This window comes from Dermacentor variabilis, chromosome 2 (genome assembly GCF_050947875.1).
Source record: "Dermacentor variabilis isolate Ectoservices chromosome 2, ASM5094787v1, whole genome shotgun sequence".
In the NCBI taxonomy this organism is placed as follows: domain Eukaryota; kingdom Metazoa; phylum Arthropoda; class Arachnida; order Ixodida; family Ixodidae; genus Dermacentor; species Dermacentor variabilis.
The window spans coordinates 240,924,429-240,944,594 of NC_134569.1; the positions used below are offsets into that span (position 1 = coordinate 240,924,429).

At 47.8% G+C, this 20,166-nt stretch overlaps 1 protein-coding gene across 1 annotated transcript in view; it reads right to left on the bottom strand.

The window, feature by feature from the left end:
• LOC142573181 (uncharacterized) overlaps positions 1–20,166 on the bottom strand; it is a 51,887-nt gene that overhangs the window by 22,491 nt on the left and 9,230 nt on the right. Inside the window, exons 2-3 of the mRNA XM_075682755.1 lie at positions 13,896–14,148; positions 1,554–1,772 (exon numbers count right to left, since the gene is read on the bottom strand). Coding sequence (XP_075538870.1) covers positions 1,554–1,772; positions 13,896–14,144 — 468 coding nt within the window. The 5' untranslated portion in view covers positions 14,145–14,148. The remainder of the gene's footprint in view (positions 1–1,553; positions 1,773–13,895; positions 14,149–20,166) is intronic.

Consider the following 20,166-nt stretch of genomic DNA (forward strand, 5'->3'; position numbering starts at 1 on the left):
CCGCACCCGGGGCTGAGCCGAGCGGAGGCGGTGCTGTTCAGACAATTCAAAACTGGTTTCTTACCCGCTCCAGTGTTAATGAATCATCTGTACCCGAAATTATATGTGAGTGATGTGTGCCGCGTGTGCCAGCGGGAGAGCGCCACCCTCACGCACATCGTATGGTATTGCACCAAGTTCCCCGACGAAGCTTCGACAAGTACAACGATACCGCATCGACTCGCGGCTGCGGCGGCATGCTACGACCACGAAAGCCAAACCTGGGCCGTCCAGCAGGTCTCGGCGACTCTTGAAAGACAAAAGCAGAGCGACACCGATGGAACGTAGCCCCTCAGGGCGACTGACCGCGGGAGTAACACACGCTGGAGTTAGACACAACCCGCTGAAAAGACGTCAGGGCCCGCGTCACGGCGCCATTTAGTCATGGTGCCGTTCTGCAGGCGACTAAATGAAATTGCTTCTCTCTCTCTCTCTTTTATCTTAGCGCAACAGTGCATCGGATTATCCAGTACCTCTCTCTCTGTGTGTGTGTGTGTGCGTGTGTGTGCTTGTGCGTGTGCGTGTGTGCCTTTGGTGTGTGCTTGTGCGTGTGCGTGCGTGCGTGTGTGTGTGTGTGTGTGCGTGAGTGCTTGTGCGTGTATGCTTGTGCGTGTGTGCTTGTGCGTGTGTGTGTTCGTGTGTGTGTGCGCGCGCGTGTGCTTGTGCGTGTGTGCTTCAGCGTGCGTGTGTGTGCTTGTGTGTGTACGTGTGCGCGTGCGTGTGTGCTTGTTCGTGTGCGTGTGTGTGTGTGTGCATGCGTGTGCTTGTGCGTGTGTGCGTGTGCGCGTGCGCGTGTGTGCGTGTGTGGGTGCGTGCTTGTGCGTGTATGCTTGTGCGTGAGTACTTGTGAGTGTGCGTGTGTGCTTATTCCTGTGCGTGCGTGTGTGTGCGTGTGTGTGCTTGTGCGGGTGTGCGTGCGTGTGTGTGTGTGTGTGCGTGTGCTTGTGCGTGCGTGTGCGCGTGTGTGTGCGCGTGTGCGTGTGTGTGTGTGCTTGTGCGTGTGCGCGTGTGCGTGTGTGGGTGCGTCTGTGTGCGTGTGTGGGTGCGCGCTTGTGCGTGTGCGTGTGTGCTTGTTCGTGTGTGGGTGCGTGCTTGTGCGTGTGTGCGTGCGTGTGTGCGTGCGTGTATGTGTGTGTGCGTGTGTGTGTGCGTGTGTGTGTGTGCTTGTGCGTGTGTGTGTGCTTGTGCGTGCGTGTGTGTGCGTATGCGTGCGTGTGTGTGCGTATGCGTGCGTGTGTGTGTGGGTGGGTGTGCGTGTGTGTGCGTGTGTGCGCGCGCGCCTGTGTGTGTGTGTATGTGTGGTGGTTTCTCAGCTAGCTTGTTTATACAGCTGGTTTCTCCAGCTGTCTCCGTCTGGCTTAGATCTCAGCACATACCACAGTGGAACCCTAGTGAAAAAAGCCGCAGCTACGAGGCTTAAAAACGATTCACTGCAAAAGCGAACCGCAGGCATACTATTCAGGTGTTAATTATGGCCGCAAGAACACGGCAGTTCTCCATATTTTTTACCTCACCTGCTTTTCGGCGAGTGAATCGAGCGATTCACGCACACGGCTTTCGAGTTGCTCGTGCCTCTGACGAAGAGATTCCACCAGCTCGACCGACAGCCGCTCCAGCTGAGCGCGCAGCCGCGATTGTTCCTCTGTCACGTGACGTACTGCATCAGCCACCTTGCCTGCCTCGGCTTCGGCACGCTGCGCCGCACTGCACAGATTCTGCCGATCCTCCTCCATCTGTGAGGTGACATAAAAGAGGCGCGTGACTCTCTCACCCTGGGCGATGTTGTGGGGATGGCGTCCATATAAAAAAAGAACACAAAGAAACCGCACATTTGCGCGAACTTGCTGAATAACTCCCATTCTCAGCGACGCTATTTCTTTATCCAAGTCGTTTTAATAGTATGAGTTTCTTGTAATCTAACCAGGCACTTTAAAGCAATGTTCGCATATGACGCGCCCGCTTGCAATGTTGCTTGCATATAAGGCTTTCAAGAATTTAAATCATGAATGTTAAAGAACTATCGTACTTCTGCCCCCAAGATTTCACTTCGCATTCACGACAACCGTGTAATATCACTATTCAGCCTTCTTCAGTGGACAAATCGGTGCTATAGATTTCTTGGTCTAAACAAGTACGTTTTCCGGCCTTCTCGTTTTTCCTCTCGATATGTATGCTTTTTCATATAGTTAATACAGATTAAAATGCCAGATACATGAAGCCCATTTGTGACTACGTTCGCTCGCCCTTTGGCACTCAGCGGTCATAGCTTCTGCTGTAACAGAACGTTGTATAAGCAATAAAATTGTTCCCCGTCCACCTTTCTTTTAGTGCTAGAGACACAAGCAAGCCATACAGGTGTCACGATAATACGTGTATTGTTGAGGCAGAACTGTATTGCGCCGACAATTTGGTTTTCGCAAAAAATTAAGACTCGAAGAAGCTTAGAAAATAATTTACATATATGTAGCGACCTGGTAGTAGAGTCGAAATCAAGGCCGCCGGTGTGCTTCACCGTGTTCGTCTCGGTGTTGAAGATTTAGTGCTTAGCATACTTTGCTGAGCGCTGGCCGCGCACCTCGCCGAGAGAAAGGGCACGGGCGAGCGCGTCAGCTATCGAGCCGGGAGAGTTGTTCGCCGAATGCCAGCCTTGAGATGCGCGTGCTGCTGCGCAAGAGCGGCGGCGTCGTGAGGGCTGACAGTTGCGGAGTGCGTTCGTCGCCGTAGTCCACTGTACGTCTCTTGCCGAGATGCACCATCTCGCCTTGCCGGCTCACCATGTCTTCGCTTAGAGAAACTGCCACAGTGCTCCGGCTCAGCATTAGTTCAAAACAAATGAGGGCTGTGAGCAAACGTTCCGAGGAGTATCCGGCCTCTGTTGAGCAAACGAGCGCAGAATCACGAGCACGTGCGCAGCCGTTGTCATGCCAACGCCGTCGCGCGGTCGTCATTCTGCCGCCGTCACGCTGTCGTCGGTACACTGTCGAGATTTTGTCGTCGTCATGGCGTCTTGGCCATGCAGCCGTCGTCGTCACGCGCTCATCGTGCCTATCGCTGTCCACGCATCGTTTTTACACGGCCGTCGCCGTCATGCTGTACACCAAAATATGTCGAAAATAACTCGAATGTAGCAGATAATTTACATGCACGATGGGATGTTGCAGGCAAATATTAATCTTTTATGTGCTTGTGGATGCGTTATGACCGCCTCAGACTAGGTTCATTGTTGACAAACAAACTTGTAACCGTCTTCGAATCGTTACAATAGTCGAGCATTGTCCTCGTCGTGCTTTCAGTACGGAGCGTGCCAGAACCCGTTGCCCTGACTTACCTTAGGCATTCCTCTTCCATTCGTAATCGAAAGCCCAGTCATGCTTCTGTAGTTACTTAAGGCAATCCTGGGGCGCTATAACGTAATGCTATTACAAACTTTTCTTTTCCAATTTTGCAATAAGCCCTCCTCGATTCGTCAAAAACGTTTCTTAACCAGCCCCACTTCGCATCCATGTCACGCGACGTCACGAAAACCGCGATAGGTCCCCCATCTGGTATGACGCGTAGGCGCTGATTATGCATAATTGGACCGAACAAAAGAAAAATAATTGTTTCTGATTGGAAGCCTTTTCGCCATTAACCCTCGATTATTGGCCAAAAGTTTTTGGGCTCCACCCACTTCACCTGCCTGTCACGCGACGTGACAAAACCGCGAGAACTCACCGCATCAAAGTGACGTGTGCGACTTAAAGATACATTAATATGCCGCACAAAACTGAATTTTTTTCAGAATAGCCGCAGGCTGCCCTGTTCCGAACGGAATAAAAGAAGGCTGCCGCCGATCGCTCAGGCACTGGCTACTCCAGCTGCCGGAGGGCATGGGTTTATTTCCGTATAATAAAACGTTTTGCGTGGCCATGTAACGTTTTCGAGCACTTTCGGCACGTTTACGACCTTGTTCTGTCAACTCTTCTTTGATGAGGATCCGTTTTGACGTCATTATTAAGCTTCCGTTGCATGTCGCTGCGATTTTCGACCAGCCAATGCAAGCTAAGTCAGGGAAAGCGGACCAATCGCAGGCGCCGGCACCACCCTCCTCACGCGGTTATCGATTTTCACTGCAGTGGCACGGCCCCATCGATTTCCTCTCCACTTGAGCGTGCTCCTCGCCTCTTGTCAGCCAATTAGATAAAACAAGCCGCTCAGTGTAGGCAATGTAATTAGTTTTTCAAGCAAACAAAAGTGACCGCCTGTAAATGAGGAGAGGGTTTGATTGGTCTCTTCAGAAAACCCTGCAAGTCACTGCCCGATGCTTGCGCCGGCGGTTACGCGAATTTGACGTCAGGAGATCGCAATAAAAACATATTGGAATAGCTTTACGTTATAGGGCCCCTGTGTTGCCATAAGAAAGACAGACAATGGCCACGTGCACCTCAAGGCTGCTTTTGGCAGAAGTTCAGGCATAATATGATGTTTGAAAGGACTCTCATATTCAGTGCGGCCGGTTGTCGCTGCCGACGCCCACGTTCCTTACTAACAATGTTCAGCGAAACTGGTCAGAGAGTGCGGCTCAGTAACCATTTCACCGGCGCCTCTGGCGAAGTTAACAAGATAGCACAAACAACACCATTCAAACCTCATTATAAAGCACACTGTACGGAAAAAATTGCATGTTTACGTTTCACGCCCACCAAAAAATAAAGAAAAAGGAAATTCAGTTTACGCAGCTTTGTCGCAGGTCGCAAAGTTACATGCAGTATCTGCAATTTCAATAGATTTTGAGCGTTAAGTATTATCTGGTCGAAAAGCTCAATCTTCTGAGCTCTTACTGCTGGGCACGCTTCTTTCAAGCTACTCAGGTGGTTTGAGCCACTGGCATGTCATACCGACCCTACACTAACTTTTCTGCCACTATAATATGCTAAAGCAATCATATAAAACAAACAATAAAACATTTGAATTTAATTTGTAGATGTTCTTCGGTGGCAAGTTTCTGAAAACCTTCCAAAAAGGGGACCGTTTTTTCCAATGGTTCCTCCAGTGCAACTTATTGCGGTTTCTTAATTGTGCACATGACATCAACACTGTATTGTTGAAGACCATTTCTCTTTTCCTTGCGACTGTTCAGTGTTTGATTTTAGAAGCAAAAGCCGTCCACAAACATTTGCTGTCTGCGAACCGCCATGGTAGCTCGGTGGTTGTGACGTTGCGCTGCTGATCACGTGGTCGAGGGTTCGGTGCCGGCCACATTCTGACGAGGGCGGAGTGCAGAAACGCTCGTGCACTTATATTTCACTGCACCTTAAAGAACCCCGAGTGGCCAAAATTAATCTGGAGTCTCCCACCACGGCATGAACTTAGTAATCAAGTCGCGCCTCTGGCACGTAAAACACCGCAATGCAAGTTTTAATTTACTGCCTACGAACAGGCAGGCACATGTATACATGGCATTATATAAGGCCATGATGTGAAAAACATATTTCACCCGACAGCAGACCCTGTAATGCTAGTATTAACACCGGCGCAAAGTGAATGAAAAATCACAAGAGGTAAGGAACTGTCTTTAATAGCCCAATGGTATATCACTGGCAAATGTGCTTCCAGGGCAGTTTCAACAAAGCGTGCACTGACAAAAAAACAACAACTATATTTACATGTGTCAAACCAACGATATAATTATAGGGCACGCCATAGTGGAGGACTCCGGATTTATTTTGACTAGCTGATGCTCTTTAACCTGCACTTAGGTCTAGTAGACGAGCGCTTTTTTCGTTTGGCTCCCATCAAAAATGGCCGTCGTGGCCGGATTCGTACCTGTGACCTCGAACTCATCAGCGCAACGCCATAGCCAGTGGGCTACCGCGGCTGGTGCGGACTGAACAGAGCTGACGCATACGTGAGTTCACTAAACACCGGTCATAGAACTGCAAATTATGCGAATTATGCAAAAATCGTAATATTTTGTACATACGGGGAAATTCTCAATATTTTTGTTCTTCACAGCATCGGCACACCGTGTGAAGCAGTTGAAGGTGCACGAGATTTTCAGAGGAACTGTTTCACGAAAGGGTGAGCGTGATTAGATCACTTCACCGTGATTTTCATTACGATGTGTCACAACTATTTTCGTCACATAAACTAAGCATTACTTACAGTCCATAGGTTGGAAGTCGTACTATAGAGTGCAATCGTGTGATTTAGAACGGCACATAGGGATCGATTTTTTTCTCACGTAGATTAAAATTTACTAACTGTGTTTCTTATGACTTAGTTGTTTTATTTCTAGTCTTTGAGAAATAGCTCACGAAAATCATGTTAAAAATTGCAACATGGTTTTAGAAGCGCGAACTGATAGAAACGAACAAAAGAAAAGAGATGACTGCCTCCTATTTCTCAGCCATTTTAGGAATAGTATTATTATTATCGATTAATTAGCGAACTTTATTTCCGAAACATCGCCTTTCATCGCCACCATCGCCATCGCCTCGATTCAGGCATTTCCTGACTACAGCTAAGCCCACAGTCCCTTTCTTATTCGTAAAAAGTATCAGCTCTCTCTAGCTGCCTGCGACGGCTGTGGCAGTTCGCCACACTGCATATGCTGGCTGGCGCAAGCCCAGCTGCAACGGCGAGATGAAATTAGAAAAAAAAATAAAAAAAACTACCGAGTACTGGAATTCTATACTCCGTTTGAGACATCAGGTTCAACGCTGTGGTGACTAGAGAGACATTTCGCATTGTCTGCGTTCGCATTTGGATATAGTTCGATGTTTTAAAGCGAAGATTTCTGCGCCTCTTGCCCACATTTTCCGGGCGCTGCCGCTGCTGTGGTCTTGCTTTGGCGCGCCGCTGGGTTTCTTCCAACACCACCAGATGGCGCTCGCCTGCGCGCATCGCTTTGGGGCCGCAAGAAATATAAGGTGGTGCGTGGAATTTGGAAGAGAGTCATGGGGTCAGCGCTGACGTTCGCAAATGCCATTCTGCGCCTATAATCGGACGTATTGTCGGGGTTGGAAGTTAACCAAAGATCGGTGAGCCGGTCGGCTTTGGGAGCCCACGGCAAAACCGCAAACGAAGCGGTGCATGGTGAGACGGGTTGGGCCTCGCTTGAAGATAGAGAAGCACAGAGCAAAATTTCTTTTGAAGAAAGACACAGGAACATGGATGAAAATAAATGGGCAGCTAAAGTGCACAAGTATTTGTGCATGAAAATCGTGGACACAGAATGGAGGAAGAGACCAAGGAAGTTGCTAGCCAAGTGCAGGGTGATTGAAACTGTAAATAGATAACCAGGAGTCATAAGGAAGATGGTGAGAGAAACAGAGACAGTTAATTGGATGCCAAGAATAGAAACGAAAAACACCGTGGAGATTTACAAGAATGAGAAAAAAGAAGCTAGAATGGAAAATCTGTAATGTAACACGCAGGGAAGTGCCTTGGAATTTGACACTCGACCTCGTTAGCTGAGGACAAAAACATACCGGAGGAATATTCTCTATTAGATGAGGCATGTGTACGCTGCAGGAAAAATCCAGAGACCACTCAGCACATCCTAATGGAATGCGAAAGGATTCACCCAGGGAGACCAGTACGTAACGTACAACTTACAAAAGCGCATGAATTTAAAGTAGACGGGAGTGTAAACCAGTCTGCAGTCGATGTAAGCAAGAAGCATTAAGAGTATTGGCGCAAAAAAAAAAAGCAGGAAAGAGACTAGTAATAGCAGTAGTACAAAAACGTTATTATATACAGAAACCGCACTGGCTCCTACCCCAGTTCCCCAGAGGAAATACGGAGGTGAAAAACGGAGTTTGTCCGGCAGGGTAGTGCCCCTATTCCAAAGCCCACTGGCACGGGCCATCCGCTCAGCTCGTTGGATCAGTCGTAGCTGATCTTCCAGGGCCGGGCCAGACAGCAGTGCCTCCCATTCGTTGTATGTGCCGTTTGTTTCGTGTTCTTCTCCGTGTTCTGTAAACTCCCACGTGATGTGAAAGAGACTGATACGACCGGATCCACTACAAGCATAAGCAGCGGTATAAGGTAGATAGAGAATATTAAAAATATGTCTAAAAGAATGCTAGGAGGGGGAAAAGCATTGAGAGCATACCTGAGTAACTTAGAAGGCTAGGGGAGGATTTGTCCTTGCTCTGTTTCAAAGGGGATGCCAATAAGTCATCATTATCATCAGCCGGCTGGCGGCGCGGCGGCAGCGTTGTACAGTTTGTGTGTATGGCACGTGCTGTGCTTGCTTTTCTATGCGAGAAAAATGCAGATGCTGGGTTGTGGAGGTCGCGTGCTGCGCGGTGAACAGTAAACATTACTATCGTCCGTAGACTGAAGAGAGCGCTTAGAGCTGGCGTCAGAAGAGCGTGCTCGCCACGTATGCAGAAGAAGTACGTAAACACGCGCCAGCAAAATGACTCCAAAGCGGGCACTCAGTGTCGAGGACACCCAGGCCAGAAAAAAACGTCGCACTGAACAAAAGCGCCCTCGCTACGCAGCGAAAGGTGGTGCAGACCGCAAATGTATGTATGCAATGTACACGTACAATTATAATAATTAATTGAATTACTTACAGCCCAATAATCCAATTAAAGTTTAACACTTCGGCCACGATGCGATGTGCCATGTGAGGCAATGATAATGCTCAAACATCTCCGACATTATGAACGATGACGCACAACAACACCTCAAGCAAACACATATCCATGTGTGTTCTGTGTACTATGCAGACAAACAGCAGTGGTGCACGCAAGGTGATCTTTAACACCAACTCACCACTTTCCTGCTGCCCTAAACGCTTAAAAAATTACACATTTGCCACCAACATCACCGCTATATCGTCAATCAAAGGAAACAGCATACACTGCTGCGCTTACACCGATTACCAGAGCGCGTGGTTTGCGCATACATTCTTTCTTTTTTATCACAATTACCCGCAACTGTATTTCACAAAGACTAAGTACCTAAGCAAAAAAAAAGTTTTCATCCTTAGAAACAAACACAGGTATACGACTGTTAATGCATTGTTTTAGATCATTTTTCTTTTTGTTCTTGTTCTGTATCAGTTTTTATAGCGATATCAACTATATCGATACTCCAAGCGCATTCTGCCGTCGGCGTCGCCGTGAGGTTCCGCATAGGGCGATAAAATCGTCGCAGCGCGCCTTATGCTGTATGTGTGAGTGAAAGCTTGCGAGGGTGAGCCGGCGATCGCGGCTTGATTTCGCGCACGAAAAGTTAGTTAGTTAGCACGAAAAGGAGGAAGTGCGCCGTCTTCCGTCTCGCACAAGGATCCGGGGGTGGGTAGGGAGGGGTGCGCATTCTCCTCCGCTCGGCTGGTGCGCCCCCACTGGCCGCTCTATCTTGAAAGCCAACTGCGACGGGGGCAAGGTCCGCCGTGAGTAAGGGGGGGGGGGGAGGGGGGTGCTGCGTTCTACTCGGAGCGGCGCGGTGGGCCGCGCACGGCCGCCCGAGCCGCTGTGTTGAAAACTATCTGAGACGTGTGCGGAATTGTCGCGCGCTGCTTTGGCTTAGTGCGCGTTGATGCGAGCGGCAGCACGAAAGTCAATTCGTTCGCTGCTGTTGCCGCGCTTAAAGCGTTTTGACGCAGAGTTTCCGCGGTCATCGAATAAGATGCGATCATGTTTGCTTGTGTGCCCGTGACACCATGTCTGTTAATTGAATTAGCATGCCCATGTTTGTAACTTCATACGGCAGACAAAACTAGTGCCCTTACTTAGTACAGTTGTCCACTAATTCCCCATCACCATCGATGCTTCCTCTTTCAGGCGAAACTGCGACTTTCTTATTTGCAGTCCGTTCCGGGACTCTCACGTGGATCCTCGCCCGAGCGTACGTCCTTGACGTGCAGCGAATCGTGCACAGAACGCGCGGAGTTGTAAATTTGCGTGACCGAGCTCTTCGCGTAGCTTCCACATCGTTGCACCTGATAGCTGCATGAAGTGGAGCATAGTGTATGCTGACAAACACGCGGTGGCCCGAATTCTCGGCTTCTTCATAAATCATAGTCGCAATCCAGGTACACCGCTCAGCCACACACAAAAAAAGAAAGAAAGCTGCGGGGTACATTCAATTGAATTAATTCCATGCTTGGGTTTCTCGTGCCAAAATCACGATTTCATTACGAGGCGCGCCGCAGTCGGGGACCTCAGGATTAATTGTGGCCACCAGGGGGATCTTTCGCGTGCCCCCAATGCACGGGATACGGGCGTTTTTTGCATTTCGCCCCCATCGAAATGCCGCCGGAATTTAAACCCACGACCTCCTGTTTAGCGGCGCAACACAACAAAGGCTAAGCCACTGCATTGGGTAGCCACTGCATTCAATAGAAGCACAGCACTTTAGCAAGAAAATCGTGCCGTGCACGTGGTGAACAAATAACGTACTGCGAAAAATACCAGAAGAAAAGTCGGCTAGTCCGCAGCAGATTGCTTCTGGGTGTGCATGCGTTGGAACTTATTTTGTATTGTTTTTCTTTCTTTGTAGTGAGCGTGCATGCATTGACACTGTGCTTATTTTATTTCTTAAGCATGCCCCTGAAGGGTCTGACAACTGGCCAGAATCTGCTGTGAGACGTTGATGGAAAACAAATGACCAGGATTTATAGTGATAGAACCTGGCACGCTGTTCGCGGTTTAAGTTGGAATTATAATTTTCAATTGGCAAAGAAACTCTCAAAAACCTGTAGGTGGCGAGGCCTGGCGGTGAAATCTTAGTGCTTCGGATGCAGTCTATGCAATCAGTGTACGTAAGTCGGCCGCAATCCTGTACAACCTAATTATACCATAATATAGCCATTGCTATATAATTAGGCACTTGAGATTTATTCTATGCTTCGGAAATCAAAAGTGCACGGGTGGATACGGCAACACGCAGAACTGAAAATTATGTGTAAAAGCGTCGTTTCGTTTTCCATCCGATTGGTTTTGTTCTGACTAGTTAAAGAGCAAATCAGTTGAACAGGAAACCACAAACACACTTAGCCGTTATCGTAGAAATACTACAACGCTTTGGAAAACATGAATCGCAGGAACATCGACTTGATAAAAAAAATACTTTCTCACACTTACGGCTGCACTTGTCGTCGGCCTCCCACTAATGCCGGCCTATAATCGCACTCACCTATCACTGTTTTCAGCATGCTTCCTGTGAACGACTACATTCTCACGGCAGAGCAAAATGTTCCGATAAAAAATGTTCCATACCGTTTTCTGCGCAACCACTTTATGATTATACACTCTGACCAGTAAGCTTTCCATTGCATTAAAACATAGGTACCATGAAAATTGGTGCTTAGTCCCTTTAAAAGGGCCATGCGCCAAATTCTGGAGCTTGAATTTCGCATTTCATGTTTAGCCGTGGGCGTCCCACACCAAGCTAGCAATATTTGGGTGCATGCGGTGCTCGAGTAACCATTTGTTCGACTTTTTTTATATGGCATTTGGACTGTACAGCAGTCTGGCATCACTAACTGGTGACGCATTGAATCACACCCCTTTCCATGAGACCTTCTTTCTTGCGCTTGCGCTTGCCCGACCATTGTGCACGTAGCTATGAAATGCACGGTAGTCGGGGGAACTTCTGCTTCTCTAAGCCTGTGCAAATCCAGTGCTGCGGAGCAGAAGGCGCTTTGCTCCGTTTGTCCCTAGCCGAGCTGCACCACACGGCAACTGATAAATGCTACGCTGAAAGCCCACTCGACACGATCGTCTCTCGTGGCGCCATGCCAGAGCATTGCGCTCGTCACTGGCAGGTTGTCCGTTCGAATAACGAGTTTGGTCACTTTTAATGCGAGGACGCTCTCGGCAAGGTCATCTTCAGTTCCTTGGCCCACGTTAAAAATACACTTTGCGCTTAGAAATAGGGCAAAATGCTGCTTCAAACTTATTTTAATTACCCACTAGTATTCTATGCTACCCGAAAAAAATGAAGACACTTGCAAGAGGTAATTAAAGAAATTCAAAATAAAAATCACTTACGAAACACAATTTTCTTTTTATGAGCACTGTGAGGTGATAACCTAACTCAGCAGTATGAAAATGGCCAACATGTATTATCTATAAAGTAAGGGTCCATTCCAGGTAACTCACGTGACCGTACGATAATTTGGTGATCCCGGATCCTCTGGGCACGAAGGCCACATCAACCGCAACAGTCCTAAGCTCCGCCCCCTCCCTGCGGTAGATGAGCACTTGACGCGGAGGCGCCCGCTCATTGGTACAGAGAGTGGACCATAGGAGAGGAGGAGGGCAGCAGACGCCTATATCTGCCCGGGCGCCACTCGCCATTCTCCAGAGCTGTTTCTGCTCTCGGGGTACAAACATGCTTCGACCAAAGAAGCAGGTTAAATGGGTGGTACTATTTGACCCTGCCATATAATGTTTGGTTATATAAATAAGAAGCCACCATATGATGCTTCGCACCATGATAATTCCCCTTAAAAGAGTGTCGGCATTATTCATCTTACTTTTTATTTTTAAGTTTCTGGCATAACTATATTATTTCCCAATTTGAATTCTGCAGTATATGATCTTTTCCTATACTTCATCACCAGGCCTGACACTGGGGGTTCCTGCCTGGGCCTGCGAAGTGACCCGGCCCGAAGCGTGGAGGGGGCTGGACAGGGGAGGGGGGGCTTAGGTAGATGCAACTTTAGCGGCCGCAGACCATTTAATAATGACACATTATTACTGCCAACTCCTTTATTTTTAAATATTCATTTGCAGTGAAGTTCTCGTTCATGGCTGGGCGGCGCATACGCAGAGCGTGACCACGTGGCCGGTACTCGTCCCGTCGCCAACAACCATGTTTAAAGTGACGAAGACACACCGTGACGTACTGCGAAACGCCAAACCGTTAGGTGCACCCCAGGAACATAAGTCAATAAATAACGCAAAAAAAGCTGACTTTTCTTCATTACAGACTCCGCACCAGCTGCTATGATCCCGTCTCGACGTTAGTTTAGGCGGCGGAGGGGGAAAGGGGGGCGGCGGCGTCCTCTGCATTATCTAAATAAAGGCACATTTAGACGCATGATTCCTAGCACAAAGTCCCCAGATTTCTCTCCGGGGGCTTCTTTTGGGTCGGGCAAGCGCGAAAGAGAAGCTCTCGTCCAAACTACAGCACCCTCGGAGTTAGAAAAGCCCATCTCGTGGCCATGCTGTTGTGCACTGCAAGAAGAGGAAGCGATTCCGGGAACCGGAAATACGTCACGGTGGCTACGCGTTGTTTTGTTTGCGCACGTGGGTGTCGACGAGCACTCGGAGATAATTTCTGTGGGAGTTCTCTCGGTTGCTGCTTGCTTTTTTGGCGCGAGTGAAAAAAAATTAAGGACGCAGTTCAACGCTCTTCATACGGCTTTCCGTACCAGATCGTGAGGAGCAAGAGGTCCGGTGTGGTTTCCGGTTATTTCGAAGCAGCTGACAGAGCAGTGACCCCACATTTCCTCACGTGACCCAAAATACGTCAAAATGGCGGTTGCTGCTGCTAAGAGGGATTCTGAATTGAAATTTCGAGTTAAAATGCGCCCTGAAAGCCCGGTTCTTGTGTTTACAGCCATGTTGTCCCTTCTACTATCAACGACAATGAAAAACAAAGAATAGTTGAAGGACCGTGCCATGGCCCCTTTAAATGTCATGTTATATCATTCACCGTCTTTCTTTCTGTCTTTTTTGTTTGTTTTTTATATGTTAAGCGTCCTTTTTTTCGTGGCTGTTTTTATCCCTCGTAGCGCCTTAGCTCCCACATAAGTGAAATGGAAAGACAGCTATTGCGCGCATCCAACCTCTGGACCTGATCCCCTCGCTAAATCTAAGTCGCGCCCTAGTTGCGCGGCGCCTCACCTCCGCGATCCGGTCGACGCTCTTGCGCAGCTGCAGCCGGAGCGCATTCACCTCTGCCCTGGCTGCGTCGAGCTGCGCCTGCATGGCGCGCGCCGCCTGCACGCTGTCCCGGCAGCAGCCGGCCAGCAGGCGGACGTAGGTGCCCGGCTCGGCCATGTCGTCGAGCTGGCGCAGCTTGTGCTCCACTGTGGTCCAGGAACCATCGGCGCGCTGCAGCACCGGGATACGCGATGACGGAGGCTCGGCCATGGCTCTGAGCACGGGAGGAGAAAGGTCGCTCGTGAACGCATGTCATATACCACGAAATTAGCGTGCGTGAATTCCGACTAGCTATTTATTCGGCGTTACAGAGATAGAGAACTTTACTATTAGTTGTGCGACGTATGGCAGTCAAGATTGAGTGTATATCCGGCGAAGTTCTGTTAACACTGTCAACGAAATCCACAAGATATTGTGGGGCTACCATACTGGCCTCTTTAGTAAGTCACTCGGCAATGGGATTGGGAGAGAGCTTTGCTGTGGGTAGGAGAGGAGCGTAGGATACCAGCTCCAGGAGATATGCAGAGTTCTGTGGTAGTTGCCTAGGGATGGCAAGGTGGCGAGTCCTAGGAGACGGCAACGAAAGAAGTGCGTACGTGCTCGGGCGAATAGCGCATTAATCTATGCCTGGCGAATAAGGGTGCTCTGTGTCAAGGCTATGACAGTTTCACTGAAGCAGCTAAAGTTGAGCGGACACATAACAGAAGCACTCGTCGCACATACTATGGTAGTGTTACAGGTTGAGGTATAACTGAAGAATGAAAATGCAGCAAGGAGAGGTCGAGCACGGCCAAAAGCTTCCAATACGCTGTAAGTCTGCGCCCCATCAACGCACCCGACCACAGGAGAGAGAAGAGAGCATAAATCTTCACCCTGCAGCAGACAACGGTGCTCAGGCTACCGCAAGTTCAATTCTACTCCACAGCGGGACACCCGGTGGAGCAGAGTGCACCTCCTACTCGTTTCAAAACCAACGCTCATTCTATACGGACGAGAACGAGTACGTCAATTACTGCTTTAATTTGAAGGTAAAGATTTGTCGTAAGTATATCATACGCTGTTTTCCTGCTTAATGAATTAGCGTCTTGAATCTTTATGGACCCGGGCATGTCACTGAATTTAATTTTAGCCCATGAATATAGAATTAGTTCACATTCTAGCACTCTTTCGTTACACACCAGTGCCTTTTAGCGCAGTAATGCCGCGGCGATGACATAGGTTGATGTGGTGCCTTCCCATTGAACTCTGCGTTCAGAAAAATTTCACCGACCAATACGATACTTCCTAATGCGAAACTTGAGCGCAGCTGTAGGCCTGTTTTCATTTCGCGTGTCAATATTTTGTATTATGATTATATAGGTTTATATTAGGAAGAGAATGCTGCCAGTATCGCGCTTTGTCTCCGTACAGGCTACATACGCTACTGTGGCGCCATATCGCAGCCATCGTCACGCACAGCCCGTCTTTCACGGCCCTACGCTTTTCTTCTCAGGCTTTCGTTCCACCAATGATTAGAGCCGCCCTTCGTCGCGGGAAAATCGTGCCACAGTGTCAGCGGCGACACTCTTCGAGCCTTACTCGTAGCCGCTCGCCATCGTCCCTTGTACGAGCAGTGATACACGTCACACGCCTGGGTACCGCGCACTGACCTCAGCAGCTTACGGCGCTGACGAGGGTAGCCTTCCCCACTTCATGCCCGTGACCTTCGCCCCCTGTAGGAAACGCAGACAAGATCGCCCAAGCGGCGGTGAATGCCGTGGCCGCAGGCAGCTCAGCGCATGCGCAGGTTGTTTCCTCACCGGATCTCCTCCATTAAAACTTGTTTCTGGGCGAGTTGGTGCATACTCCATCCCCCCTTCACTTCTGCCTTTCCCCTTATATAAGGTATCTGTATTCCGTCAATAAAATTTAATTGACAGTCAGCGCTTGTGCCTCGTCTTTGGTACTTGGTGGTTGCATGTGTTTGCGCTGTTACAATTTTTATGTCACGGTTCTCCTCCATTTTCCGCCCTATGATTTCCCCGTAACTTCCTCCTCCACTTTTCTCCTCACGCGTCTTTCTTTCATCTACCCCCACACTGCGCTCCGCGCTCACTTTCATTTTTCGACTGTGTTCGTTCGTTCGTTTACGCCGAAGAACTAGGCCGAGTTACGCCGACGCTCGACGGAAGAACAGGCACTCAAGAGCTGCCCTTCAAAAGGTCATCATCAGCCTGGTTACGCCCACTGCAGGGCAAAGGCCTCTCCCAAACTTCTCCAACTACCCCGGTCATGTACTAATTGTGGCCATGTTGTCCCTGCAAACTTAATCTCATCCGCCCACCTAACTTTCTGCCGCCCCCTGCTACGATTCCCCTCCCTTGGAATCTATTCCGTAACCCTTAATGACCATCGGTTATCTTCTCTCCTCATTACATGTCCTGTCCATGCCCATTTCTTTTTCTTGATTTCAACTAAGATGTCATTAACCCGCGTTTGTTCCCTCACCCAATCTGCTCTTTTCTTATCCCTTAACGTTACACCCATCATTCTTCTTTACATAGCTCGTTGCGTCGTTCTCAATTTAAGCAGAACCCTTTTCGTAAGCCTCCAGGTTTCTGCCCCATGCGTGAGTACTGGTAAGACACAGCTGTTATACACTTTTCTCTTGAGAGATAATGCCAACTGCTGTTCATGATCTGAGAATGCCTGCCAAACGCACCCCAGCCCAGTCTTATTCTTCTGATTATTTCAGTCTCATGACAGCGATCCGCTGTCACTACCTGTCTTAGTAGATGTATTCCCTTACCACTTCCAGTGCCTCGCTTCCTATAATAAACTGCTGTTCTCTTCCGAGACTGTTAAAGATTACTTTAGTTTTCTTCAGATTGATTTTATACCCACCCTTCTGCTTTGTCTCTCCAGCTCAGTGAGCATGCATTGCAATTGCTTTCCTCAGTTACTAAGCAAGGCAATATTATCAGCGAATCGCACGTTGCTAAGGTATTCTCCATCAACTTTTATCCCCAATTCTTCCTACTCCAGGTCTCTGAATACCTCCTGTAAACACTCTGTGAATAGCATTGGAGAGATCGTATCTCCCTGTCTGACGCCTTTCGTTATTGGGATTTTGTTGCTTTCTTTATGGAGGACTACGGTGGCTGTGGAGCCGCTATATATATCTTTCAGTATTTTTACATATGGCTTATCTACACCCTGATTCCCTAATGCCTCCATGACTGCTGCGGTTTCGACTAAATCAAACGCTTTATCGTAATCAATGAAAGCTATTATAAGGGTTGGTTATGTTCCGCACATTTCTCTATCACCTGATTGATAGTGTGAATATGGTCTATTGTTGAGTAGCCTTTACGGAATCCTGCTTGGTCCTTTGGTTGACAGAAGTCTAAGGTGTTCCTGATTCTATTTGCTATTACCTTAGGAAATACTTTGTAGGCAACGGCCAGTAAGCTGATTGGTCTATAATTTTTCAAGTCTTTGGCGTCCCCTTTCTTATCGATTAGGATTATGTTTGCGTTCCTCCAAGATTCCGGTTCCCTCGAGGTCATGAGGCATTGTGTATATAGGCTGGCGAGTCTTTGTAGGACAATGTTCCCGCCATCCTTCAACAAATCTCCAGCTACCTGACCCTCCCCAGCTGCCTTCCCCCTTTGCATAGCTCCCCAGGCGTTCTTTACTTCTTCCGGCGTTACTTGTGGGATTTCAAGTTCCTTTAGAGTATTCTGTCTCACATTATCGTCGTGGGTGCTATTGGTACGGTATAAATCTCTATAGAAGTCCTCAGCCACTTGAACTATCTCATCCATATTAGTAACGATATTGCCGGCTTTGTCTCTTAACGCGTACATCTGATGCTTGCCTATTCCTAGTTTCTTCTTCACTGAATTTAGGCTTCCTCCATTCCTGAGAGCATGTTCAATTCTATCCATATTATAGTTCCTTATGTCATCTGTCTTACGCTTGTTGATTAACTTAGAAAGTTCTGCCAGTTCTATTCTAGCGGTAGGGTTAAAGGCTTTCATACATTGGCGTTTCTTGATCAGATCTTTCGTCTCCTGGGATAGCTTACTGGTATCCTGTCTAATGGAGTTACCACCGACTTCTATTGCACACTCCTTAATGATGCCCATAAGATTGTCGTTCATTGCTTCAACACTAAGGTCCTCTTCCTGAGTTAAAGCCGAATACCTGTTCTCATCCATATTAGTAACGATATTTCCGGCATTGTCTCTTAACGCGTACATCTGATTCTTGCCTATTCCTAGTTTCTTCTTCACTGAATTTAGGCTTCCTCCATTCCTGAGAGCATGTTCAATTCTATCCGTATTATAGTTCCTTATGTCATCTGTCTTACGCTTGTTGATTAACTTAGGAAGTTCTGCCAGTTCTATTCTAGCGGTAGGGTTAAAGGCTTTCATACATTGGCGTTTCTTGATCAGATCTTTCGTCTCCTGGGATAGCTTACTGGTATCCTGTCTAATGGAGTTACCACCGACTTCAATTGCACACTCCTTAATGATGCCCATAAGATTGTCGTTCATTGCTTCAACACTAAGGTCCTCTTCCTGAGTTAAAGCCGAATACCTGTTCTGTAGCTTGATCCGGAATTCCTCTAGTTTCCCTCTTACCGCTAACTCATTGATTGGTTTCTTTTGTACCAGTTTCTTCCGTTCCCACCTCAAGTCTAGGGGCTACTTCGAGTTCTTACCATCCTATGGTCACTGCAGTGCACCTTGCCGAGCACGTCCACATCTTGTGTGCTGCCAGGGTTAGCGCAGAGTATGAACTCTATTTCATTCCCAGTCTCGCCATTTGGGCTCCTCCACGCCCACTTTCGGCTAACCCGCTTGCGGAAGAAGGTATTCATTATCCTCATATTATTCTGTTCCGCAAACTCTACTAATAACTCTCCCCTGCTATTCCTAGTGCATATGCCATATTCCCCCACTGCCTTGTCTCCAGCCTGCTTCTTGCCTAGCTTGGCATTGAAATCGCCCATCAGTATAGTGTATTTTGTTTTGACTTTACCCATCGCCGATTCCACGTCTTCATAAAAGCTTTCGACTTCCTGGTCTTCATGACTGGATGTAGGGGCGTAGATCTGTATTACCTTCAATTTGTACCTCTTATTAAGTTTCACAACAAGACCTGCCACCCACTCGTTAATGCTATAAAATTCCTGTATGTTACCAGCTATATTCTTATTAATCAGGAATCTGACTCCTAGTTCTCGTCTCTCCGCTAAGCCCCGGTAGCACAGTAGGTGCTCGCTTTTTAGCGCTGTATATGCTTCGTTTGTCCTCCTAACCTCACTGAGCCCTATTATATCCCATTTACTACCCTCTAATTCCTCCAATAACACTGCTACACTCGCCTAACTAGATAACGTTCTGACGGTAAACGTTGCCAGGTTCAGATTCCAATGGCGGCCTGTCGCTGTAGTGGCTGTAGCTCAAAGTCGCTGCAGCTCAAAGACCATTTCATGCACTGTAGTAAGATGTCATGATGGCCAAACTGCCTTGCTCGACCCTTTAGATGGAATTTTGAGCTAATCTAGAAATTAGCAGCCGCGAGAAAAATGTCGGTCAAGCATAGCCGTCCCGATATTCTCTGCTCCTGTTTTCGCTTTTCTTATGTCGCTTTTGTTGTGAAAAACACAGACATTCCTAAGTCTAGAACCAATAACTATGTTTTTCCAATACAATGTTGTAAAAACAGGGTTAAATCAGACAGACAGGCCAACATTTCGATAGTTGGATGAGGCTTATGATTGTCATGCAAGCATTAAAAATATTGTGAAATATTTTGGTGGAGACGTTAAAGTACGTGCATGATTTCGCCGTGTCACATAAAAACGAAAAGCTTGGAAGGAAGAGTCCAATAGGAACTTATAAACGACCCGTCTCGTTATGAGTGAAAGACGTATCTCACTCCGGCGTGTCAGGTCGATTACTTGAGGACTCATTTCATTCATTGATTCATTTCATTTGTTTCCCATTGTTACGTGAATTGTACAAAACGCTGTTGGGCCCGTAGCCAAAGGCTAGTGTGGGCCCATAGTCAATATGCATATATCAGCAGCTACAAAATTTAGTACATGTCTACTTCCTAGTATTAAAATTTAAAACAAATAAGCGATCACAAACACATGCAATTAACAAAACAAAAATACAGTAGGTGGTACAAAAAAAAGGAATCAAGTAATTTTAGATTGGTACAGCTTTTTGCCAGC